Source organism: Dermochelys coriacea, chromosome 27 (assembly GCF_009764565.3).
Source record: "Dermochelys coriacea isolate rDerCor1 chromosome 27, rDerCor1.pri.v4, whole genome shotgun sequence".
NCBI classification, from domain to species: domain Eukaryota; kingdom Metazoa; phylum Chordata; order Testudines; family Dermochelyidae; genus Dermochelys; species Dermochelys coriacea.
In genome coordinates, this window is record NC_050094.1 from 9,002,566 (window position 1) to 9,028,366 (window position 25,801).

At 56.2% G+C, this 25,801-nt stretch overlaps 1 protein-coding gene across 2 annotated transcripts in view; it reads right to left on the reverse strand.

Annotated features, from left to right (window-relative positions):
- ITGA3 (integrin subunit alpha 3) overlaps positions 1-25,801 on the reverse strand; it is a 44,729-nt gene that overhangs the window by 17,580 nt on the left and 1,348 nt on the right. For both annotated transcript variants that reach the window (XM_038385783.2, XM_038385784.2), the window contains exons 2-6: positions 7,605-7,732; positions 6,896-6,978; positions 2,476-2,719; positions 1,821-1,904; positions 527-731 (exon numbers count right to left, since the gene is read on the reverse strand). In XM_038385783.2, coding sequence (XP_038241711.1) covers positions 527-731; positions 1,821-1,904; positions 2,476-2,719; positions 6,896-6,978; positions 7,605-7,732 — 744 coding nt within the window. The remainder of the gene's footprint in view (positions 1-526; positions 732-1,820; positions 1,905-2,475; positions 2,720-6,895; positions 6,979-7,604; positions 7,733-25,801) is intronic.

Sequence of the window (25,801 nt, forward strand, 5' to 3'; positions counted from 1 at the left end):
GGAGATCCCCCACCAAAGCTACAGGCTTCAGAGACACCCCCTTAAATCTATGGGCCATGGAGATCCCCCAAAGCTATGGGCCCCCCTCAAAGCTGTGGGCTATGGAGATCTCCCAAAGCTATGGGCCCCCCTCGAAGCTATGGGCTATGGAGAACTCCCAAAGCTATGGGCCCTCCTCAAAGCTATGGAGATCCCCCAAGCTAAGGGCTAAAGAGACCCCCCCCAAAGCTATGGGGATCCCTCTCCTCAAAGCTACAGAGCCCCCCCCAACTCCAAACTCTGGCCCCCCCCCCGAAGCTATGGGCTATGAAGTTCCCCCCCCAAGCTATTGGCTACAGAGACTCCCTCAAAGCTATGGGCCCCCTCCAAGCTATGGGCTGTGGAGATCCCCTCAACACTATGGAGCCCCCTCAAAGCTATGGAGATCCTGGGTTTCCCTGTGGAGTCACCACGCCATGCAGGTCTCCGTCATGCAGAGGAGCCCCTCTCCCCAGGCCGCTCCTGCTCGCGGGGCTGCAGAGCTCACCCATCGTTATCGAGGTCCGCCAGGGCAATGGCGCTCCCGAAGTAGGAGCCCACCTGCTCCCCAGGCAGCACCAGGCTCTTCTCCAGGGTGTTGCGGGTGTCCGTCAGCAGGTACACAGCGCCCGCGTGCTGGTGGCGGGGAGCTCCAGTGACAAGGGTCACCTGGCTCTGGTGCAGGACGGCGCTGGCGGCTTGGACCGTGTAGCCTGGAGCATGGTGGGGACAGGTGTCAGGCCTTAGGAGCTGCAGGGCCCCTCGCTGGGAGGGGCGGTGGGGGATCACCAACCTGGGGGGATCCAGTGCAGGGGGGATCCCAGGCAAAGCACAGCTGGGACGGACCCGAGCTAGCAGCTACGGACAGCTGCATTGCCCAGAGTGTGAGTCTTTGCATGGACAAAGAACCGGTGCCAACCCTGAACGGACCCATGGGAGGACAGGGTTGTGTGGGCCAAAGCACCAAAGCCCCCTGGAGTCTTAAATAGGCTTTAGACCCGCCAGACTGATCCCCTGGCCAGCTGATGCCCTCTCTGTACCACCAGTGCACTTGTAGACTGCCTAGCGGCAGGGCAAGTTGCCCCCCTCGCTCTGACCTAGAGGGACCCACCCTAGGCATGAGCTGTCTCTGGTCCAGGCAGCCCTTGGCCTCCCTGCTGAGGCTGACAGCCAAGGGGACAATTAGCAGCAGTGGGTTTGGCGCTGAGGATGCTGGGAAGCGGACCGAGGCCCAGCACGCTCATGGCACGGAGGCTGCAAATGCCCCCACAAAAGACACCGCCGCCAGCATCCTCCTGGCCCAGGGGGAGATTTCACTGCTAGCCCCAGAGGGTCAGGGAAGCGTCTGGGCTTTAAAGGTGCTTCCCTATTCCAGTTCCCATTTCAGCATCTGACTGTGGGGAAAGGGGCATCAGACCGGGATTCCCTTTGGCTCCCAGCCTGCTAAAAGCAGTGGATGAAGCAACCTGCTAGGCTGGACCTGAGTGGCATGACTCAGATGCCGGGAGTACCTGGGCTTGCCAGCAGGAAGGCCAGGCCCACCGCACCGCATTGGAACTCCCTCGTAGGAACAATGAGGAAACCAGACAGCCAGTTTACACCTGGGGAAACTGAGGCACAGAGTGGCTGTCTGACTTGCCATGGGGTCCTATAGGGAGACAGTGGCAGAACTGGGACTAGAACCCAGGTCTCCTGGGGCCCTGTGCCCTTCTCTATCCCTGCCCACCCCCCCCCCCGTTGTTACATGGGGAGTGCAAGGTGTGGGGGGGAAGGACATCCCTTCCAGACGCAGCGGAAGGTACCTATGTAGATGTTGCCGTTGTCATGGTTGGGATAGGAGAGGTCGACCAGGTCCCAGCTATCTCGCTGCAGCACGTAGTTCGTCCCTGCAGCCGGGGAGGGAAACATGGAATCTCTCCCCATCTCCATCCCCATCCCCATCCCAATCCCCACCCCCAACCCCAGCCGCTTCCTGGCCTGTGCTACCTCCCTGGCACAATCCCTGCCCCTTTCCCTCCCCACCAGCCCTCCACCCCTGGCAGAGCCACTCAATACTTGTGGTGTCGCCGGCTGAGCATCCCTTGGGCAGCTGCAGCCACATCGAGGGTACGTCTACACTGTGATAAAAACCCCGCGGCACCGAGTCTCAGCCTGGATCAGCTAGGTTGGGCTCGGGCTGCGGGAAACTGCAGTGTAGACATTTGGGCTCAGGCTGGAGCTAGGGCTCTGGGCTCTCCAAGCCCAGGCTCCAGCCCAAGTCCACACACCTACACTGCAATTTTACAGCCCCACGGTCCGAGTCAGTTGATCCGGGCCAGCTGCAGCCGTACCGTGGGTCTTTCTAGTGGTGTAGACGTACCCAGAGAGGCCGCGTTGGTCCAGGCAGATGGGCTGGGAGAAGGGCAGTGCCGGGGGGGGGCGGGGGGAAGACCCAAAGCAGCCGGTGGCAGCACGGACCTTGCCAGTTGTAGGCGCCCGGCGCTCCAAAGTAGACAGTGTTGGCAGTGAAGCCGCCGCTGGTGCCCATCTGGCACATGCCAGTCTCTTCGGTGTTGGAGTTGCACATCTCATTGTGGTAGGTCTGCCAGTCGTCAGCCAGCTCCAGCTGCAGGTCATTGCCGCGGACGTAGCACTTCCCCACCATGCGCTGCTGGTCTTCGTTGCCAGACAACAGGACCCTGGTGTATCGGTGAGCGCAGGCCTGGGGAGCCAGGAGCAACCGGGGTGAGTGCCAAGCACGCTGCTGTCTGGGGCTCGTGGGGCACTGGGGCTACCGCATAGGGGTTGGTATCCTGGGTCAGCCCAATGGGCCAGAGCTAGCAACCTCCAGCTACACTAGTCCATATTCCCAGATATCCCACCTCCTACCCAGACCATGGGAGAGCAGCAGTCCATATACCACGGTATCCCAGTCCTGCCACTCCAGGTCAGACCAAGATCAATCTTCTCCAGTTCCCCACCTCTTGCCCTACTGGATTGGAGCAGTTGTCCATTCTCTGCTGTGTCATACTTTGTACTGTACCAGATCAAACCAACAGCACAGCAAACCTGATACCCACCTCCAATCAAACCATAGCTCGGGTCCACCTATTCCAGTGTCCTGCCTCCTGACCCCAGAAATCAGACCAACAGTTCCTCCTGTCTCCTGCCATATCCAATGAGACCCTTGAGTCAAGGCCACCATCTCTTCAAGTGGCCAATACCTCAGAAGACGGCCTAAACCCTCATGAGACTCAGTAATGCTGTACCCTGGGGTAAGGTGGGATCTCTTCCTGATCCCAGCTGGCAATCAGCATGAGCCCTGGAGCCTGGTAATCACCAGGCCCTTGGAATTAATTTATTACTATTATTTGTATTCCCACAGTCCCAGCCACGGACCCGACTGTGCCAGGTCTGCAGCAGAACAAGAAGTGTAACTGCAGACGCTATCCTCATTCAGCCCAATGCATCCTGGGTGGAAGCAAAAGCTGCATTACCCTTCTTCCCCTCTCTGTTGGGCTGGGAAGGGGAAGCACGCGTACACCATGCTAACCCAGCGTGGCCCTTTGTGCTCAAACAGTGCCGGCTCATCCATTTAGATTCCCAGGTTCAAGCCCCGCACCCAGCCAGACGAAGGCACAGAAATCATAGGACCGGAAGGGACCTCGAGAGGTCTTCTAGTCCCGTCCCCTGCACTCAAGGCAGAACTAAGCTAAGCACTGTTACACAGAGTGAGAGATCCAGCCAGAACCAGCAGCGCTGGCAGTCTCTAGCGATCGTACTTACACGACCCTATTAGTGCGTTATCTGAGCAGCTTTGGTCTATTTATCCTTGTGAGGTAGGGCAGCGAAAACCAGAGGAGGACCTGAGAGGCTAAGTGATTTGCCCAAGGTCACACAAATAGTCTGTGGCAGAGAAGGGACATGCCCTCTGGTCTCCCAAGCCCTAACCACTGGCCAGCCTTCCTTTCCTCTCCTCTCCCACCTCATGAGATTGTTTCCTGGCCGCAGCCCCCTCTGGGGTTGGTTGTGGGACATTCTGGATGGAACTGTCTGCTGTTCACTCAGCGTCAGTAGTCGCAGACATCCCCGTTCCGCCCCTCGGGGACCTGCCCTCCCAATCACAGCTATGGAGATATAGCTCCTGTTACCCAAAGTGCCGTCTTGCCTTTCAGCTAATTTAATTGAGGCCTTTTGAACCAATTTTAGACCTGGCAGATGAGGGGGAAGATGGAAACTGCAGCTCCACGAGCCAGGCAAAGATCTGCCTTGTGAGGTGCCGGGGGCAAGGACAGGGGTGTGGGCATGCAAGCTGGGGTGCTCAATGCATATAGCCCCGATATCCCACTCCTACCACTCCATGTCAGAGCAGCAGTCCACATAGCCAGAGACCCCACTGCTTAGAAGCACTGCCAGTGGATGCACGCGCATCGGAGCATGCATGTGCAAGGGGGGATGGGTTGGATGCCAGTGGGCATGGCATAGGTGTGAATGCCCGTGCAAAGATCGGGGTACATGAATACCTAAGCATGCTCACATGCGTGCAGGGAAGTGTGGATGAGCATTGGCTGTGTAGTTGCGAGGATGGCAGCCGCAGCAGGAAAGCCAAGGACGGAAGGACCATGGCGTCTGAACCCGCTTAACATAATTAGTCCCATTTTACAGATGGGCAAATTGAGGCAAGTGATTTGACCATAGTCAAGATCAGGGCAGGAATAGAACCCAGGAGTCCTGATGCACTCCACTGCAGGGGTCTGATTTCCCACTGCCGTGCACCATGTCTTGCCAGTTACACACCTGCTGTGGGGAGAGGGGGGTTGGCACGGAGCCTGCGGGTGAAGCCCACACTCCACTCTGGGTCAGATCTCTCCTGGGGCTCAGTCACCTTTAGGGGAGCGCATGGAGTTATGCCAGGGGTGAACATGGCCCGCTGTGGATACGGCACAGACATCAGGCACCAGGGCCATGACACCTGCCGCAAATGTGCTTTAAAAAAGGCAGATGGGTCTGGAACTAGAATCCCTGGGGAAAGGGGGGACAGAGGCGGTAGGGGGAAGCTTCCAGCAAATGGAGTAGGGGCAGAGGAATAGGAGGAGTCAGGGGAGCCCCCATAATATTTCCATTGAGGGGTCGCTAGCCTCCCCTGACCTCTGCCAGGTCTGCCCCCCATTCCTGAGCCTCTAAGTTGGGGTTTCGGACAAAGAGCGCGAGCTCAGGAGCAGCCTGGGACCCCTGCCAGCAAAGGGATCGGAGAGCGAGTGAATGATCCATAGCCCATCACCGAGGTCACTGGGCCCTTTAGGCATCTATGGGGCTGATTCTCCATCGCCCCACGCCTCAGACGTTAACTACACAGGGCAGAGCGGGTGTCAAATGTTACCACAGAGCAGACGGTGAAGCATCTACCTGGTATAAACAACTGGGCAACGGACGGCCGGACCCACAGATTCCCATAGAGCCCAGTTATCACCGTGATGGGCCATGGATCTCCCAGAGACTGAGCAGAGAGAATTCTGCAGCCAGCCACTTAGCAGAACTGCAACCGGCAACGGTTAAGCCCTGCTCCGCTCTGAATCCCCCAGGGGCTGCCTTCCCCTTTTAGTTCTGGATTGTTTCATGTTCTTTCCCACAGCGGCCTCAGCCAGTGGCCAACAGGCTGAGCAGCTGGCACCGAGGCTGTTGCCGGGGTTTGGTTTCCTCCAGGCTGCCACTGCAAGCTGGAAACCGGACCCTCGCTCGGCAAAAGCCCAGTGAAAGGGAACGGCTGGGAGCGAAGCCAACGAGATGGTGAGGGAGGGGTGGCACAGAGAGAGGGAGGCAGTTGCATGGTTTCAAACCCTAGAGAGAGCTACACCTCTGCAACTAACAGGTAATTGCCTTCACCTTTAACGCAGAGGCGCTGCCCACAGAGCCTACAGATCCCAGCATGCAATGCTCCATGCAGAAGGCCCTCCATAGCAAGTTGGAGCATTGCATGCTGGGACTTGTAGTCTGCATAGGCTGCACCTCTATACTAAGTTTCAGAGTAGCAGCCGTGTTAGTCTGTACTCGCAAAAAGAAAAGGAGTACTTGTGGCACCTTAGAGACTAACAAATTTATTAGAGCATAAGCTTTCATGAGCTACAGCTCACTTCATCCGATGAAGTGAGCTGTAGCTCACGAAAGCTTATGCTCTAATAAATTTGTTAGTCTCTAAGGTGCCACAAGTACTCCTTTTCTCTATACTAAGTGTAATTGCAGCTGCAACCTGCTGCATTACATTGCTCTTCTGCAGCCCCTCCACATCCATTCATTAATTCAACCTCATATTCCCCCGCCCCGTGGGGGCAGTCAGTATCATTAGTCCCATTTTATGCTCATTAAGGCATGCTCACATGCGTGCAGGGAAGCATGGGTGGGCACTGGCTGTGTAGTTGCGAGGATGGCAGCCGCAGCAGGAAAGCCAAGGATGGAAGGACCATGGAGTCTGTAAAATGGGACTAATTATGTTCAGCGTGTTCAGATGGGCAAACTGAGGCAAGTGATTTGACCATAGTCAAGATCAGGGCAGGAATGGAACCTAGGAGTCCTGATGCACAGGGGTCTGATTCCCCATCGCCGTGCACCATATCTTGCCAGTTACACACCTGAGCAAAGTGCCATAAGCGAGTGACCTGGGAGCATTTTCCACCCACTTTGCCTGGGAGTGAAGCCTGACACCAAGGCTGGCAGTGGAGAAGCAGGCCTGGTGTCCCCTGCTCTAAACACTAGGCCACACTTCCTTCCCTCTCATTTTGTATTTGCTTTGCACTGGTGTAAATGCTGTGCAAGACACATGCAATGGTGAATCGTGTCTTAGGTGTGTTGCTCAGGCTCCCCCACCAAAGCCCCTCAAGGTATCCCAGCGGGCCACACTCACCAGCACTCTCCCCGAGGGCTGTCTCTGGCTAGCGATGGTCACCCCCAGCCACATGTCCTCAATGATGTTCTTCCGTGGTTCACCTGGGCACATGGAGCAGAGGAGACAATGACGCACGAGCAGTGACCGCACGAGAATGCGTAGCCCCCTCCCCTGCTCATGCGCCTGCCCTCGAATAATGCAACTGGGGCATGGATCCCTCCAGCAAGAGACTCTCCCGGGCAGGGCTGGAGTCCTCCAGCCCTCTGCAGCGTGTCATTGCCGTGAGTGAGTCACCACAGGAGAGCATGGGACAGTGCATAGGGAAAGCCCAGGACTGGGAAAACATGGGGCTGCCTGCCCAGGAGAGCATGCAACCATGGGGCAGGGCTGAGGGAACAGACGGAGCTTAGGGTGGAGAAGGGGACATGTACGCAGTGAAAAAGGGGTTGTTCTCTCCTCCCTTTTGGAAGCCCTACCCTGGGCAGCCTGTTCTCCAGCTTGGGTTCAGCTCTTAAATGGTTAACAGGACCCTCGCTGCACCCCATGGTTCCCCCGTCTGCCAGTGGAGAGAGGAGGAACAGGGTCAGGTGTCTGAAGAAGCGACATCCCTGGAGGGGGAGCATCACCCAAGACAGGTGGTATTTAACCCCCACCTCCCGAGTTGCTAGGCTGGCTGGGGGTGGGTTGCCCTGGGTGGGGCGTAGGGGGCTGAGAAGCGCTGGCATACTCTTCTCCTTGATGTCCACTCGCTCGCAGTCGTTCATGGAGACACTCAGGGGGCAGGAGTACATGGCCCCCGTCCGCGTGGCGTTCTCTGTCCCCGTTGCCACATCCTGGGGTGCTCCAGCCAGCAGCCTGCCAAAGACGCAAGGGGGCAAAGGAGCTCAGAGGCCTGGGAATCGTGACCCTAGTGCTTTGCACCCTCCCTGGAGCAGCCTTCCCCCCTGGGATCTCACAGTGCTGTGCAAGTGTTAAATCCTTCCTTGCAACACGCCCCACCCACCCAGAGGCAGCAAAAAGAGAATCAACTTCACTCAGCAGCAAAATGCAGCCACCTCTGGGGTGGAACATGGCTGCTGCTTTAACAGCACACAGCAATGTACCATAACAGGCAAGAAGCTTACAGGGGGCCTCGGACCCCCGTTATTATTGTTACTGAAGGCCCTAACTGAGATTGGGCTAGGGACGTACAAACACCTAGCTAGAGACAGGCCTGGTGGGATCACGGCTGCTCACCAACGGGAGAGCTGTTTGTCACAAGGCCGTGCACGCAGGCCCCAAAGCAATCCACGCCAAAGCCCGCCCTGGCCTTTCCCCAGGGCCAGCATACCAGGAGCTAATCCTGAATGCAACCTGCCGCGGGACAGGGCAGCCGGCGCTGCATCGGGCCAACCAGCCTGCTCTGCCCGTTGATCAGCTGGGCAATCTCCTGTCAACAGCTCATCTCTGTGTCAGTCAGACCGTTTGTCACTGAGTGCTCGTCCCCCGAGCCCCATTGCCCCACTGTCAGTCCGACTGTCCGTCATCGGGGGCTTGTTCCCCAAACCTCATTGCCAGTCAGACTGTACGTCACCGAGGGCTTGTTCCTTGACCACACTGCTCTAGTGTCAGACTGTCTATCATCCAGGGCTTGTCCCCCAAATCCCATTGCTCTAGCATCAGTCGGACTCTCAATCACCGAGGGTTCATCCCCTAAACCCATTGCTCCCGTGTCAGTCGGACTGTCTGTCACCAAGCGCTGAGATTACTATTACACTCTAGATCCGTTTACATAATTTCACTCGTTCCCTGTTTCGGCGGGATCAGCAGCAGGAAGCTCTATTGCCATGGATACGTACTATTTATGTGTGTGCGCGTAGGGGTGGGGTGCCAAAGAGCCCGTCTCAATATTAATTCACTGCAGTTAACGTCTCCCTTCCCGCTTCCCGCCGGCTGTGCGCCTTGCCTGCTACCGCTCAGGGAGAGTCAGCCAGGTCACACCTGCGAGCACTTCAGCCGGCCCCTAGGCGCCTCACCGCGATGTCTTCATACAGGACAGGGAGCTGCGCCCCAAAACGTCAACCTTCCTCGCACCCTCCTCCTCCTCAAGGAACAGATCAGGGCAAGCGTTTCCTAGCAGCTACGCTTCCCAGGTGATGCAGGAAGGGGCCGCACTAGGGGAGGTGGCTGGGTGTCACCATGACAAAATTATCTCCCCCCACTACTCAATGTCTCCCCATTAGGAGACTGCATATGCTTTAAAGGGACGATGCATCAGGGAGGGAAGAAGCCGAGATTTGGTCCCATCTGGATTCCTGGGCCCCCCAGACGAGTTCGTTGCCCCTCTGCTGTGCGAGATGGCAGGTGGCATCCATCCACTAGAAGCCAAAGCACACATCCCATCCCACCAGGCACCCCCTAAAGGAGTCGGTGGAATAGCCACGGGCTGGACAGCGAGGGTTTGCACAGACAGGCGCTCTCAGCCCTCCCTGGATCCATTTCTGCACCTCTCTCTCTGAGCTGGCACTAAACCCCGATGCAGCCCAGTCCGTGGGAACAGGATGAGACCCAAGGTCCAGCTAACCCTGTATCCCATCTCTGACAGTGGCCAGTACCAGAGGAAGGTGCAAGATCCACAGAGCAGGCAGCTGTGGGGTAATCTGCCCCACATGAAGGTCTCATCCTGATCTCTAACAGAGATCAGCTGAAGCCCACTAGCCCCACAGTTAGGATCTCTTCCAAACTTTCTGTTGTCAGCCTCCGATGCTCACAGTGGTGGGGCAGATGAGACAGGGTAGGTGGCTGATTTTACCGTCACTTCTCGGGAGGCAGATTTCCACTTTAAAGAGCAAATCACTGCCTAAGTGTTTAGGGCCAGTGCCAGGTTTACAATGGCACCAGCAGCGCCATGGAACCGGGCCCATGCTCAGAAGGGGGCCCCAGCCTGCTCTCCTGGCCCTGTGCCCCGAGACCTCGCCAGCGCACTGGCTCCCCTGCCCCATCGTTTGCTCCTCTCCACCCCCCTGGCCCCACCCCCCAGCTTCTCTCTGCCCCGTGGCTGGACCCCAGGGCACCTCCGGCTCCGGGCTGTCTCTCCTTCCCACCACCTGTGGGGCCCCACCTGTCTCCCCGGAGCTGAGCCACCTGGGACTGGAGCAGAAGCCTGGCCAGTCTCGGCAGTCAGGGGCAAGGGGACAGTGTGGTGGGCTTGGCTGGGCCCTTCCAGGCAAGTGGGTCCTGAGGGAGCCCGGCCGGGGCAGACCCTCGTGCCAGACACAGTTGCCTCCCAGCAGGGCCAGCGAGTGCAGCCAGGAGGCAGGGAGTGGGTAGTCTGGGGGTGGGGGGGGCTGGGCTATAAGGGGGCAGGGAGGATCTGTGTATGCTGGGGCACTAGGGAGTGGGGGCTCTGTGGGGGGTGCTGGGCAATTGTGGGAAGGTCTTGGGGGGATGCTGGGCAGAGCGAGTCCGGGGGGCTCTGGCCATAGGGAGTCAGGGGGGTGTTGGGCTGGGCGGCTGTGTGGCGTGGCATAGGCCCACCACCGGCAGGAAGGGGCATGCTGGCAGCACAGGGCCGGGCAGGACATTGTGCATCTGGCAAAAAAAATAGCGCCCTCGTACTGGGCTGGGCAGAGCGGGGCCACTCCTGCCATACCATGCCCCTGGCCAGCCCCTTGCTCCAGGGACCGATCTCCCCATGCCATGCTCCATAGCCCCCATGGAGGCCCACAAATATATTTGGCGCCGGGCCCACGAAAGGTTAATCCGGCCCTGTTTAGGGCAGGGTGAGACCGCACTGTGGTGAAATTTATGGCCACCCCCCCCCCCCCCCCAGTATTCAACCGTTTTAGCTGCGGCTTTATTTACATTCTTACACAGAAGTAGGCTCCTTCTGCAGCTCGGCTCTCCAGAGGTTCCAGCAACATTCCACCAACTTGGAGGAAGGTGGGAAGACCACACAGCCTGGCCTGGAAGCTGGATGGAGATCAAAAGCCCATGCTAAGAAACCCAGGGTGGTTTGGCTTTTGCAGAATCTCACTCTAGGTTTGCAAGCCCAAAACCAAGTGGGAATTAGATCCGACTCCCATCTTCTCTGGTCCAGCCAAGACCAGGGGAATTTCTCTCTCTCTGTCCAGTTAACTCCATCTCAGTTGTATCTGAGCATCTCCCGAAGCCAGATGGATCAATCCTCACAGCCCCCTTTGTAAGGTAGGAAAATATTACTAGACACGTGCAGAGATGGGGAAACTGAGGCACAGAGTGATTAAGTGACTTGCCTTCGGTCTCATCGGGCGTCTGTGGCAGAATCTGGAGTAGAACCCATGTCTCGCCCATTGCCCGCCTGTCACAGCACACTCATCTACTCCAATCCCACGGCATGGATGGCAGCCAGGGGGTGGGGGGAGGGTAGTTATTGAAATTCTACCTGTCTGTCTAAGGTATTTAGATGGGTCCTGGTGCCATATCATCTGCACCTCACCATCGCCACTGTATGTACCCTCATGACACTCCAAGGAGGCCGGGCATCACTGTTATTGTTTTACAGGCGAGAATCGAGGGAGGCTAACAGAAGTTAAGGGCTGAAATACCTTTGAGGATCTAGGCCCAAGGCTGTAATGGAACAGGAATCTGGGTCTCCCAAGTCCTAGGCTAGGGCCCACTAGCCCATCCTTCCTCTCCGGTCAGTTATATTTGCACGCGTGCCGGCAACGTACGGCATTTAATATCCTAGATGTGTGTGTGTGTGTCTTCCAATTACACCCTGGCTATGTACCACACGTGCTGCCCGGTGTAGATTTGTTTCTCCTTACCACATAGCTGCCAAACAAGAGACGGACGGAGAAAGAGCTGATAATAGCTGCTAGTGGGGGAGGGAGAGGAACCCGTTTCCAGCTGAGATGCAGAGTCAAGGGGGCTGGGAGATATTGGGACGGCCAGCACTGCGGTGGAGAAGGGTCTCAGACCCGCCTTGCTGGAGCGACGGGAAAGAAGCCAGAGGGATTAAGTGACTTGTCCAAGGTCCCACAGGGAGGCTGCGGCAGAGCCTGGAATAGACACCTCCCCCCCACACACATACATCTGCGGTATGAATTTAAACCTTCCCAGAGCACCAGGACTGCGAGGGTGGAAAGCAGCCAAGCCGAGTTAGCTCTGAGTCAGAGCCAGCCGCCTGAGATGGAAGAGGTGAGATCTTCCCCCCCGTTCACCCACCTGCCGTTCCCTTTCATGCGCGAGTCCCGGCGTGTCCATTGTGCATATGGAGCTGCGGACTCGCCGGAAGGCACAGGCAGATAGCAGCGGCCTGCTTATCGAGTGACTCAGGTGCCCACGGCTCAGGAGGGGAAATATTTTCCTGACAAGTCACTCCACTTCCAGCTTCACACACACAGGATGCCAGGGTCAGAGGGGAGTGAGTCAGCTTCCCTGTGCCAGGGCCTCATGCCAACAGGGAGTGCAAAGTGGGGGGGGGCATCCACGGGCAACTGAGTCTTTTCAGATCAGCAGCAGAGAGCCATTTAAGGAAGGTGCCCAGGACACCAGCTGCAGGGGAAATGGACCATCATGACCAGTTCCAAGTCCATAATGAATTTGTTCCATGATGCACCAGTGCAGATCTTGCTTTATTTTTCCCAAGCTAGGTACTTTAGTGCAATATTTGGTATCTGCGCCCGGGAAGGGTCTGTCAGAGTGCCGAGGTGGCCTCCCCAAGAGAGCGAGGCACCATAGGAGGGATTCGGGACGGGCCTGAATCACCCACACCTGCCAAAGGTGAATTTCAGATTCCAAACTCAACTTTGCAAGCTCAGGCAGAGCAAAGAGATTCCGAATCAACAGCCCGGAGGCAGGCCCACGAATGCGGACCCTGCCACCGGACAGCAGCAGGCAAGCTGGGTTCTCCACAGAGATCAGCCCTCCTGGCAGGACAAGTCCATATGCCCGATGCTCTTGGCGGTTACAGGAAACCTGCTGCCATTCAGGGCTAGGAGCTCTAGCCCCAGCTACAAAGGGTTAAACGACCCATCACTTCCCCAGCAGATTCATGTCTCACATAGCCCACATTGGGAGCGACTGCCGGCTGCTCCTGTCTTATGACTCTTGGGTGATAGGAGTTTGGGGGTTCTCAGTCCAACCTGTGCTGGGCCAGTGTCCACATGAACACCCGCCCCCCACCCGCCCCCCGGCTATTGCAGCTGGGATTAATTGCTCCCAGGGAGTCAGGCCCAGGGGAGAGGGCTGAATGGGCTGGGAAACTGAGCCCCCCATCTTGTCCCTGCAGGTTGGGATGAGACATGCTGGTGAAACAAGGGTTGAGGACAGATTTTCCCGTGATGGACCGAGAAACCACTTGGGCACAAAAGGCGAACAGCTGCAGAGAACGGCTACTAGGGCCATTGAAGGAATGGAGAACCAGCCTTAAGAGAGGAGACTTAAGGAGCTTGGCATAACAACACACAGGCTGACAGGGATCTGATCACTCTCTATAAATACATCAGAGGGATAAACACCAGGGAGGGAGAGGAGTTATTTAAGTTAAGAACAAATGGATACAAACTGGCCATCAATAAGTTTAGGCTTAAAATTAGACCAAGGTTTGAGCATCAGAGGAGTGAAGTTCTGGAACAGCCTTTCAAGGGGAGCAATTGGGGCAAAAAAACCAAACAAAAAAAAAAACAACCTAATTTGTTTCAAGATGGAGCTTGATAAGTTTATGGAGGGGATGGTGTGCAGAAGTTGCCTACAATGGTGTACAGCCCATCCATGACTGCTAGTAGCCAATGTGCCATCACTGGCCATTGGAGATACTAGACGGGGAGGGTTCTGAGTTATTACTGTGAATTCTTCCCCGGGTGTCTGGCTGGTGGGTCTCGCCCATGTGCTCAGGGTCTAATTGATCACCCTATTTCAGATCAGGATGGAATTTTCCCCCAGGTCAGATTGGCAGAGACCCTGGGGAGGTTTCGCCTTCTTCTGCAGCATGGGGCCCGGGTCACCTGCTGGTTTGAACGAGAGTAACGGGAAGTCTTTCAATCATGATTTGAGGAGGTCAGCAACTCGGCTTATTGCAGGATTGAGTGGGTGAGGGTCTTCGGCAAGGGTCAGTCTAGCTGACCATGATGCGCCCTGCTGGCCTTAAAGTCTCCGAGTGGTCTGTGTTTGCGCCCCAGAGCGGCATCTGCAGTGAACCCGCTAACACCAGACCCCGCGTCCTCCGTGCATGGAGCACAGGGGAGAGGGCTGGACGGAGCCGCCGCCCAGGCTTCCTGCCCACTGCGGCCAGGGCCCAAACCAAAGGGAGCTCGCTCGGAGCCGAGAGCAGCCCGGGCACCAGCTCCATGACCTTGACGCAGGGAGGGGCCCTGCGGGTAAATGGTTTGGGGCATGCCCAGGAAGGAAGCCCTGGCTGCTGGATGGCGGGGGCGGGGGGGGGGAGAAACGGCAGAGCTGCCAGCGCTCAGGGATCGCACCGTCAGATTCCATCACGCGCCCCAGCCGGGGCTTGGCCCAGCTCAAGGCATCTGGGGAACCTCCTGGCAAGAGGAGCTGCCGGAGGCTTCCATGCAAACCCATCACAGAAATCAGGCTCCCCTTCCCTATCCAGAGGCTCAGCCCAGGCCAGGTGGGCCCAGAAGTGCACCGCCCCTTTCCCTATCTATCAACCCCCGCTCCCCGAGCAGATTCCCTCTACCTCTTCTCCACCCCTGCCCACGGGAATCAGTGCCAGGCTGGCTCAGACCCTGGGGCGGGCCCAGGCACCTCCTGGGGTGGGGGGGAAGGTGGGATGGGGTTTGCAGGAAGGGGGCTGCAATCTTGGAACAGCAGCCTGGGGGAGTGGCTCTACTAAAAGGACAAGTGGCCTGGTGCAGGGCAAGCAGGAGCAAGCAGCCAGGAGGTGCCTGGTCCAAAATACCTGGCCCAGGGGCCCATGCAGAGCCTTCATCCCCCAAGGCCCGGGGGAAGCCATCCCACATGCCAGCTGCCCCCCAGAACGGGAGAAGCGGCCCTCCTGCGCAGCAAGAAGAAAACCAAGCTCCAAGGCAGCTGCTCGGCAGAGCCGGGCTGGAAAGGCTGCCCGGTGCCAGCTAAGCCAAGAGCGAGCTGTTCAAATAAAGCTCTGGAGCCGGGCCAAGCCCTTGGCACAGAAAGAGGAGCTGGGCCGAAGCCTCACTCCAACAGTCGTTAGTTAACAGCGCATCTGCTTGCAGATCAGCCCCACATCTGCTGGGCAAGAGATGCCACCCACCCCCTTCCTGGGGCGAGATGGGAGGTGGCAGCTGGGGAGCAGCTGAGCATGAAGAGAAGGCGAGAGGGCATTTTTGTCCATCTCCAGCTACTTCCAGACCAGGATCTCCTTTGCCGCCATTAAGGAATTCAGCTTCACACACACCCCTCCTCTGTGGGAATTAAGTCATTATTATCCCCATTTTACAGAAAGGGAAACTGAGGCACAGAGAGGGGAAAGGACTCACCCAAGGTCACACAACCAGTCAGAGGCAGAGCTGGGACTAGAACCCAGGGTCCTGGAGTCCCCTGCTCTAACCACTAGACAATGGCCCCTCCCAGAGCCAAAAGCAGAACCCAAGAGTGCAGGGTCCTAGTTACCTGCTCCACTAGCCCCATGCCAGGGCATCGAGGACACGAACATCATCACCACAAGCAGATGGTGGGGTGTTCGTCAGCAGAAGGAGCCGCGGGGCCTAGAGAGCAGCGGCCGTGATGTCAGAGGGGATGGGCACCATCCACGCAGGAACTTGCGGGCACTCGTCTGGCAGGGCAAGATAAAGCAAATCCCCTCCTCCTAGGGTTCATCCACCCGCACACGGCAAAGGACAATAACGACTCCAAACAGGGAATGGGGGCGTGCACATCTCTCAGGCAGCTGAGAGACCAAGAAGGAGGTGGTGTAGGATCCCGGGGGAGCACAGAAGGGGGGCTTTCCAGAGCAGGGACTAGATCCCCTAGGAAAGTGGGGTGGAGAGACAATGCCAATCAAGCCCAAATGCACGTGGATCGCTTCCCGTCCCCAGGAGAAGGTGGCAAGGGTGGAGTTCGGGGGCGAGGTGGGCTGCAGAAACAGGGATTAAACTAACCCTCAACAGACAGCAACTGAAGGAGGAAGGATGGTCCAGTGGTTAGAGCACTAGTCTGGGACTCAGGAGGTCTGGCATCAATTCCCTGCTCTGCCACAGCCACCCAGTTTGACCTTGGGCAAGTTACTCAGTCTCTCTGTCCTCAGCTCCCATCTGTGAAATGGGGGGATGATACCAGCTTTGCCCTGCCCCACAAAGTAGGCTGAGGGATAAATACGTGAAAGCTGGATGGTTTGATGGAGGCCCTAGAATATTGCAGAATAGGTGACCAGGGGGTCCCAATTTTATAGGGACAGCCCCAATATTTGGGGCTTTGTCTTATATGGGTGCCTATTACTCCCCACCCCCCTGATTTTTCCACACTTGCTGTCTGGTCCCCCTACTTCAGCAGAGCCTCTTCATCTTCCCCCAGAGGAAGACAAAACTGAATGCACGTGGATTGCCCCCCAGCCCCAGGAGCAGGGGGCCAGGGTGGAGCTGGGGGTGTCTATCCGTGAAGCAAGACAAAGATAACCTAGGCTGTGGGGTGATCTGGGACCTCTGACTGCTACTGACTCATTGTTTCCTTGATCTGGTTTCAGCCATCTCTGGCGCTGGATCCTTGGGGCAGGGGCTGGCTTTTTGTACAGCGCCTAACACAGAGGGGGCCTGGCTGAGGACGGAGGCTCCCACGTAAGCCTCAAAAGGTCACAAAGAACAAATTCTTCTCCCCCCTTTTCCCCCCCTGAAGAAGGGGTGGGGGAGGGGGCTAGTGAGGTGGAATCGCCAGGCTGCACAAAGGCAGGGACTGACTTCCCCTCGTACCCCGAAGTGGGTGGTCCTGGCTCGGCAGAGGGAGAGTCAGGGGTGGGGGGGGAGAAAATCTAGCACTAAAGCCGCATGAATCCCAGCGTGGAGCGAGCGCATTCCTCCCCGCTGCAGGGCTATCGCCCTCACTCTTCTCCCCACTATAAACATATCCCCCGGCCCACCGGGACGCCGGCACGCGGGAGCAACCGCCTGATCCTTGCCACTGCCACTCGGCCTTCAGGAGAGAGAACTATCCCCTTGCCGCTCCGAGGCCGGCTTCCCCGCCTGCTAGGCCACCTGCCGCTGCAGAGCTGCAGCCCACACGCAGGACAAGGGGCTGAGCCCTGTACAGGCAGAGCAATGCTCACCAGCATTGGGAGGAAGCGGAGGTTTGCTCAGCCAAACTAGCAACCCCCACAGAGCGCTTTGGGGGTGGATGTGGACAGTACGCCCCCACTTCCCCTTTCAGCAGCGCTTCCAGCCTCAGGCTTCCCCCCCCGCCAAGGCAGGCCTGGAGATGCTCTTCCCCTCTGGTCCCGGTGAGGCCGTTCTGGGAAAAATCCAGCCACCTTTCCTTAGGACGGGTGGTTAAAGCTTTGTCCTCCCACCTGCCCCGACCCCAGAAGTTTGTAGGTCTCCTTCCGGGAACGGGGAAGCCTCAGCTGCAGAGTGGGGGTGCAGAGGATGCCGACGGTGGGGAAATGTACGCAGATGACAAGCCCTGATGTAGGAGAGAGAACCCCCTTCAACCTCTGGGCCCCAAGTTCAGAGTTAGGGGTTTTGTTTGATTTCTTCCAAGCAGAAGACTATGAGCCAGGAGAGCTGGGCTCTGTTCCTGGCTGTGGGAGGGGAGTGGGGTCTAGTGGCTAGAGCAGTGGGGACAGAAGCCAGGATGCCAGGGCTCTATTCCTGGCTCTGGAGGTGCGGGACCAATTGAAGAGTTTGGACCCATATCCAATCATTCCAAAAAGCCTTCAATATTTGGGGCGCGGAGGGGGAAGAAAGTGTGTTTCAGTTAGGGTCATCCCCACCGTTCTGGATCCCTGCTCCCCAGGAATTAACAGACCACCTAAAGCGGGCAGGATTCCTGCATGAGCTGCTTTCCCAGGGTGGGTGATGCAGCTGGGAATCCCTCCAGCACCGAGGGACATCAGGGCAGACAAAGCTGGTGGCTTTGTCAGGGTAAACACAGATCCCTCAGGCGGGGAATAATCCTCCTGGATGAAGGCGCCCATTCGGGGAGGCTGCAGAAGGATTCACTGGCCGGGGAGAAGGGGGGTTGCCCATACCCTGAAGCAGGCAGGGTTGCAGCATGCTGGAAGCGGGGGGGGGGGGGAAGGCGGGGGAAGGGAGCAGGCAGGAATGCAAGAGGTCACACACACACACCCCCCGGCTGCCCTGGATCCAGTGTTGGCTGGTACGGCAGGGACCGGTGGTGACTCCCCCACAGGCCCTGGCTGGGGGAGGGGAGCAAGGTGGGGAGGGGATGCAGGCAGAGTGGCTCCCATCTGGCTCCAGCCCCTGGACTTCTCTCCCATCTCTCGCTCAAGGCACGGGCTGGGCGCTGCCCCTGCTCGCCTGGCAGGCCAGCACACGCTTCGACCGCTGACATTCCCCCTAGCTCCCGGCTATAAAAAAAATCCCAAATACCTGACAGCGTCAGGAGCGCCAGACAAGTCAGGAGCACGTGGGCACTGGAGCAGCCAAAGGGGCGTGGATCGTGCCGGCTGTGCTGGCCTCGCTCCTGCAGAAGGACAATGGGCTGGACACGAGGCTCTCCTTGGCCAGGCGGTTGTCATGCCCTGGGCTCTCAGCAGAGCAAGCCGTCTCCACCCAAGGGACCAAGCACTCCCTGCTAATGCTAAGATCCGACCCCCCTAGGGCACCTTTCACCCCAATGCGCTTTACAAACAGCAATCCCACTACCAAGATGCAGCCACCTCTGGGGTGGGACATGGCAGCTTCCTTCGCCAGCATGCAGCTATGCCAGTGCTGTATTCACTCAGAATGACTGGGGAGGGTGGCAGCAAGTGAACCAGCCGGGATTTGGCCTGGACACCCTGATCTGTGCTTTAACTTGTCTTGCTCTCTCTCTCTCTCCTTATCTCCAGCTCCTCTGGGCTGCTAGCCCAGCATCTGCCCACCTGGCAAGAGCCTGGGCCCGGAGGAAAGAGGAAGTGGAGACCGCGCACATGACACAATCCCTGCACTGTGCAGCTCTCACCCTCCACGCACAAGCCAGAGCAAAGCAACTCCTGGTGTCCTGGGCAGACTGGTGCAGGGAAGCACCTCGTGCAGCCTCAGCTCCCACCGGCAGGAAGCCATAGGGCTAAGCGCACAATGGGGCAGGGGGGCCATCCTCATGCAATAGGTCCCGATGGTCCTGCCCTAGCAGTCGTCTGGGCAATTTTCAGTCCCCGTTCAAAGAGGCCTCCAACTACTCTGGACTCTGCTTCCTGCAACCCCGGGTCCAGGTGACTTGTCAGACCTATGTGGCACGTCTCAACAGCTCCTCTTTGCCAAGGGGGCAGAACAGGAATGGGAGGTGGCCCCACTCCGAGCCTCCTTTATCTTTAGTGCCTGCCCATCAAACAGCGCTCAGCTCCCCTTAGGCTCCCAGGATGCGACAGACCTGACCGCACAGGGCAATGAGACAGGCCCTAAATCAGCTTGGTTACAGACTTCCCCCACTGTTGGCCTGGGATCAGATCCAGAGGTCTTGACTTGGGCCCAGCACCCCGTCAAGATCGGGGCCTTGCTGAGCAAATACGCACGGGGTCCCTGCCCCGCGGGGCTGTCAAAGCAATGCAAAACTTCATGCATGCACACACGTTTTTCTTACGTTTGGAACCGGTGCAGATTTACAAGCAGCCTCTGTCCTTCCTGATCCATCCCGGACGCTTTCCCAGGTCCCCAACCCAACTGCTTGGACGAATGTTTCTTCACAGAACCCACCCAGAATCTTGCGTGATTCACCCTGCACCCTGGTTCGTTTTCGCAGCTTCGCGTCTGCCCTCCTGTCACTTTCTAAGGGCTTGTCTACACTTAAAACACTACAGCGGCCCACTTCCATCAACGTAGATAAGTTCCTGGAGGATAGGTCCGTCAAGGGCTATTAGCCAGGGTGGGCAGGGATACAACCCCATACTCTGAGTGTCCCTAGCCTCTATTTGCCAGAAACTGGGAATGACGACAGGGGATGGATCATTTGATGAAGACCTGGTCTGTTCATTCCCTCTGGGGCACCTGGCATTGGCCACTGTCAGAAGACAGGACACTGGGCTGGGCTGTCTGACCCACTATGGCCATTCCTATGTTCTAACCAAGCGATGTCTACACCGCTCAGGGCTGTGGATTGTTCATCCCCCTGAACGTTGTAGTTATGACCACCTAATCTTCTAGTGTAAACCAGGCCTTAGTCTCACCATCCGCGTGCAATAGGACCCCTGTAGCTATCATCCTTCTGGTCCCCGTTATCACAGCACCCTGAGCAGTCCAGGGCTGCTTTACCCATAGAGTTGGCATTTTAGCTTCTCAATTCTTTTTCCTCTCTTACCTGCTGTCCAGACAGTAAGTCCAGACCAACCCCTTCATCCCCAACCCGCACTCTCTTCCTCCTCCCTGAACGCTGTGGCAGATCCGTCCCTGTATTGCAGAGCTTTACTTGGGGCTTTTTACCATCAATCCCGTTAAAGAAACAAACGGATCCACGCTTCTCTAAAAGGAAAAGCATCTTCACAATCCCTTGTCACTATCCCAGAGCAATGATAAAGAGAGTGAATCAGTTTATAGGCTTTGTAATTACTGGAAAGGACGCATTACTAGCCTGCCAGCGAGCCAGGAGATGGCGGGAAGGCAGGCGATAGGCATGTTTTTAAGCACCTAGTGATTTTAGGAAGGGCTCCAGCCCAAGAAGAGGTGGGAGGGGGCAGTGGAAGAGTGAGAAATGGCAGCTAATGACTGACAGCAGCATGAATTCTGGCTATTTGCAAAAGACTTGTAAAAGAATTTCCTGAATTAGCAAAATTCTCTTTGGGGGAGGGGGGACAGGCGGTACCGGAGAAATTAAACAATTGCTGCTACTCCAGATACAAAAAAGAACATCTTTGCGAAGACCAGACACTGCGTCCCCATGCTCACTTTTATTATTTATATTACAGTATCCAGCAGACAATGGGGCCCCAGCATCCCAGGTGCCATACAGAGCCAGAGAAAGAGATGGCCCTGAAGAGCTCACAGGCTGGTGGCTTCCACTTCTGGGCGTCCGTTCTGAGACACCTCATGGTCAAGGCGAGAGGGGGGAGAGCATAGGCACAGAGAGGACAAATGGGTTGTCCAGTGTCTCTCAGCAGAGCCAGGTCTCCTCCACCCCACCGTCTTACCCACTGGGCTACATTGTCTTGCCAGAAGGAACTAATGTCTAAGAGCTTAGCTATTGGACTGGACCAGAGAACTCCACAGCTACTATTAAATTGGGTGTCAATCCTCATGCTTCAGGGCATGGAGTCAGGAAGGAATCCCCCATGCATCCCCTCCCGATGCATTGTACAGGCCAGGCGTGTTAAGGTTTGTGGTTTCTTTGGTGCACCTTCCTTTGTAGCCTCCAGTGTTGGAGACAGGCTGGGATAGATCAGTTGGGCAATTCCTGGATTTCCTTCCCCCCGCCCCAGCCCACAGGCGTAATTTCTCACAGCTTTGGGGTAACAGAGCCAATGCACCCTCCGGATACCAGCCAGGCATCCGCCATGGATAGGGAGTCTCTCCTCTGCATAGGCTGTCATTGCCTTGAGCACCAGGAATGCCAAGAGAGCATCTCTAGGCCCTGCTGTCCAGCTACACATTCCCTGAGAGATGGGCCCTTCCCCACACTTTACTGGCCTAGCACTCACAGAAGCAACCCCCCTGTGCCCTATGCAGTTGGGCACAGGGAAGGACCTACCCTTGCTGCTGCCCGATCTAGTCTTTCAAGGCAGGGCCTGAGGCACACTCAGGGTCAGTGAGACACCCCTTGCTCTGGGCAGGGGAAACAAGGGCCTGATTTGCTGAAGTAGCCTCTTACCTCTGGGCGGCCAGCTTGGGATGCTTAAGGCCTGATCTCCAGAGCGGCTCAGCTCCTGGAGCTCCCATTGACTTCAGCTGCAACTGAAGGGGTGCCTTCAGCACCTCTGAAAATCCAGCCCTAAAATGTCTCAGAGAGGGCGCCCAGAAGTGGACACAACCAGACTTGGTGAATGCATTTGCAAACACAGGCAGAAGAAGTGAGTTACCTAGGGTCACCCAGCAGCTCAGCGGCATGGTTAGAAAGAGAACCGAGGAGTCCTGGATGCCAGCCCAGTGCTTTAAACACAAGACCACTCAAAAACCAAAGCAATCCAGCGATAGGCAGCTGAACTGATCAAAGGAGAGACTGAAAAGGTGAAAAGTAACATTTTCCAGAGTGCCTGAAGTGACTTGGGCCCTTGGGGAACAAACATTTAATAACGCTCTGCACTCCAGCAGAGAAAGGTACAACACACCAGTGACTGGAAGCTGAAGCTAGACAAATTCAGACTGGAAATAAGGCATACATTTTTTTTTTTTAAAGTGAGAGCAATTAGCCATTGGAACAACTTACCAAGGGTCAGCCATGGTAGATTCTCCATCATTGACAATTTTTAAATCCAGATTGGATGTTTTTCCTCAAAGATCTGCTGTAGGAATTATTTTGGGAAGTTCTCTGGCCTGTGCTATACAGATGGTCAGCCGATGATCACAATGGTCCATCCTGGCCTTGGAATCCATGAAAGTCCCTTTCAAAAGTGAGCTTACCGCTACACTTACATGGTTAGTGAAAAATCAGGCTCCTAAACACCAATGTCATTTTTAAAATTAGTTCCCAAATTACTCGGGTGCTTTGGAAAATTTTCCCCGAAAGCTATTTAATGTGGGAATAAAAGAGACATGGCAGCAGTGTCGAAAATAATGGCTGGTGAAGAAAATGCCTGTCAGTTCTACTTTCCCTCTTCCCCAACAAAAGGAAAAGAGGACAGCAGATGAAATTCAAAAGATAAAATGCAAATGGATGAAAGCACATCTTAGCACAGGCCCCAATCCAGCAAGCCACTTAAAACACATGTGAAACGTTAAGTAACGCGAGTTGTCTCATTGACATGAGTTGAGCTAAGACGCATACATGTGTTTAAGTATTTTGCTGGATCAGAGCCATAATGCTCACGCTTCAAGGCATAAACTGGCTGCAAACTGACTGTCCCCTATGGACAGGTTGTTCCATAATTATCCATTATACTGTTTCATCCTCTGAAGCAGCAGCAGGTTTTAACCATGAGACAGGTTATTGGACTAGGTGGACAACTGGTCTGATCTGGCCTGGTGATTGTATGTTCCTGCTAAGCACATAATGAGCTGACTTGGAAATCCAGCTCCTTAATGGTTCAGCTAGCCAGTGCACTCTCTCCCATCTGTGTCACCCTGCTCCCCTGGCAGCCCAGCCCCACCAGCTGCAAAACCAGCTGTCCCTTCCAAGCACTGAATCCAAGCCAGGATTTCAGGAGACCCTATGTGGTGCCAGTGGGCAGTGCAGGCTGGGAGCCAGAGAGACCCACAGGGTCTGTCTGTATCCAAGCATCAGGGAAGAGGACCCAGGTGACCAGTTCGCTTCTTCGCGTAAAGGGGGAAGTGTGTTTGTGTCAGGCAACAGGCGACTAGGCTACTGGAGCGTGGTCAATGCCGGATGCTTCACAGGAAAGCAGTCTGCACTCAAATCCCTCACCAAGTGTGCAATGCAGCAGATGGGGTGCAAACAGCCATCACTGGCCCACCCTTCTGCGGCCCAAGCATGTCCTCTAGCCTGCAATCTGCTCAGTCTTGTTATCCCAAAGCTAACTCAGGTGAGACAGAAAAGCTCAGCCCCAGGGTCAGGCTTGCAAAAGCAGCTGTTGCCCTTCGGACTTTTCCTTGCTGTCTTTCTCTGGAGAGCCCCAGTTACAACACCTCTGTCCTTCCAGAGCCCTCAGTGCCCACTCCCATGGGACTTTCTGGGAGCAGAACACGGAGAAGGCTCTGGTGTCCACCTTCCAAATCCTCACCCTGGGTGAGCCGCGTAAAGGGGGCTGCTTTGGAATCTGGCTTCGGTGCATCACTTTATCCGCAGAAAGGCCTGAGTCGCCAAGGTTTGGGCGTGGCTGAGGATTTGGTGTGATAGAATCGTGGGCAGCATATGGACTCCTAGGGGGAGAGAGGCAGAGAAGAACCTCGCGAGAGTCTGGATTTTAGCTCCGCTCTCGATCCCTCTGGGCTTTTAGCTGTTTCTCAGTACTCACCTGCCCCCCACCCCCTCGCAGTCCTTAATGGATTTCTTCTCCCAGCACCCTGGCATGGCAGAGCAGGGATCAGTGCCCTGAGAGGCGAAGTCCAGATCCACAACAGAGCGAGGTGACTAAATACCTTTGCGGAGCTAGACCTCAGCGACTCACCCAGTGCCACCTAGGCAAGTCTGTGGCAGAGCAGGGAATTGAATTCACCTCTCCCAAGTCATAGGCTGGGGCGCTAACCACTGAGACAGCCTTCCTCTCTAACAACCCCTCCCAAGTGGGGTAGATCCCAGCAATCACCAGGCTTCCTCAACACACTTTGTGAGCCGACATTTCCCAGTGCAGAGCCCGCAATCCGTGCACTCCTCCTCCCCAGCAGCTGTTCTGGAGAGAACCATTTCACTCCCCCTTTAAAAAAAATAAAATAAAAATCCCACACTTCATCAAGAGCATTTCCAATGAATCTTTGGAATGCACAGTGGATGCCTGCAGCCCATGCAGCTGTTGCAGTGAGAGCTCTCCGCAGGGCACCCAATCCCCGCTTGGTGCAATGGAAAGAGACCCTTCAGCTGGCTCCCAACTTCAAAAGCCAAGGGAACCTGACTCCTCGCTGCCCCGCACCTCCTGTGGACATCTACACCGGCGCAAAATTACCCTGCAACGCTATAGAATCAGGGGAGCATTTTGCACTGGTGTCGATGACAGCATAAGGCCACCAGGAGAGTTCAAGGGTGGAGGGGACCCGAATGGGTCATCTAGCCTGACCTCCTGTCTGCCACAGGCCACCACCACCCAGCATCCACGCCCCAAACCCAGCAACTGAAGATAGACCAAGGGATAGCTCAGTGGTTTGAGCATTGGCCTGCTAAACCCAGGATTGTGAGTTCAACCCTTGAGGAGGCCATTTAGGGATATGGGGCAAAAATTGGTTGGATGATTTAATTGGGGATTGGTCCTGCTTTGAGCAGGGGGTTGGAGTAGATGACCTCCTAAGGTCCCTTCCAACCCTGATATTCTATGATACAGGAACCTAGACTGTTATGTGCGACAGGCAGAGATTAGGAAGGAGTGAGGGGCACCAGCGCCCAAGGCCCCCATAATGGCAGAGAACTGATAAAGTGAGATATACCCAGAAATCCTGGCAAGCGACCGTCACCCACACACTGCAGAGGAAGATGACACTCCCCCCCCCCCCCCCAAGATGCAGGCAGGAGTGCTGGAACAGTTTGTGCTGGGAGCCATTGAACCAAAAACTGTAAACCCTGTATATAACAGAAACCACTTCAAGCCAGGGGGTGCAACAGCACCCCCAGTTCCAGCACCTATGGGTGCAGGGCAATCAAGCTGCCACGACTGTACAAAAACACTGTAGCTGGATTCTAGAGCGACTCACAGACTCTAATCAGCCATCCTGATTTACACAGGGATAAAGAAATCAGGCCTTTGAGAGCATGAAATAGAGCTCTCTGAGAGAGCTGGGGGTCCAGGGTAAGGGGGGAGGTAGTTAATCAAGAGAGAATCCACTGACTGAAAAGCTCTTTTGCAAGGGTTTAGTAAAGAATCACAGGAATGTTCAACAGGTCCCTGGGAAATTTTCCTCCCCTCGCCACCAGCCTCTCACCCATTCAAACGTCTCCAGAGGTGCTGGAGGGATTTTTCAGGGTTCATGGCTCTGCAGTTACACTCCAGCACAAGGAGCACAGAGGAAACCATTAAAAAGCTCTATCCACCCTCCCGCTGCCGAGAGATCAGGGACAAAC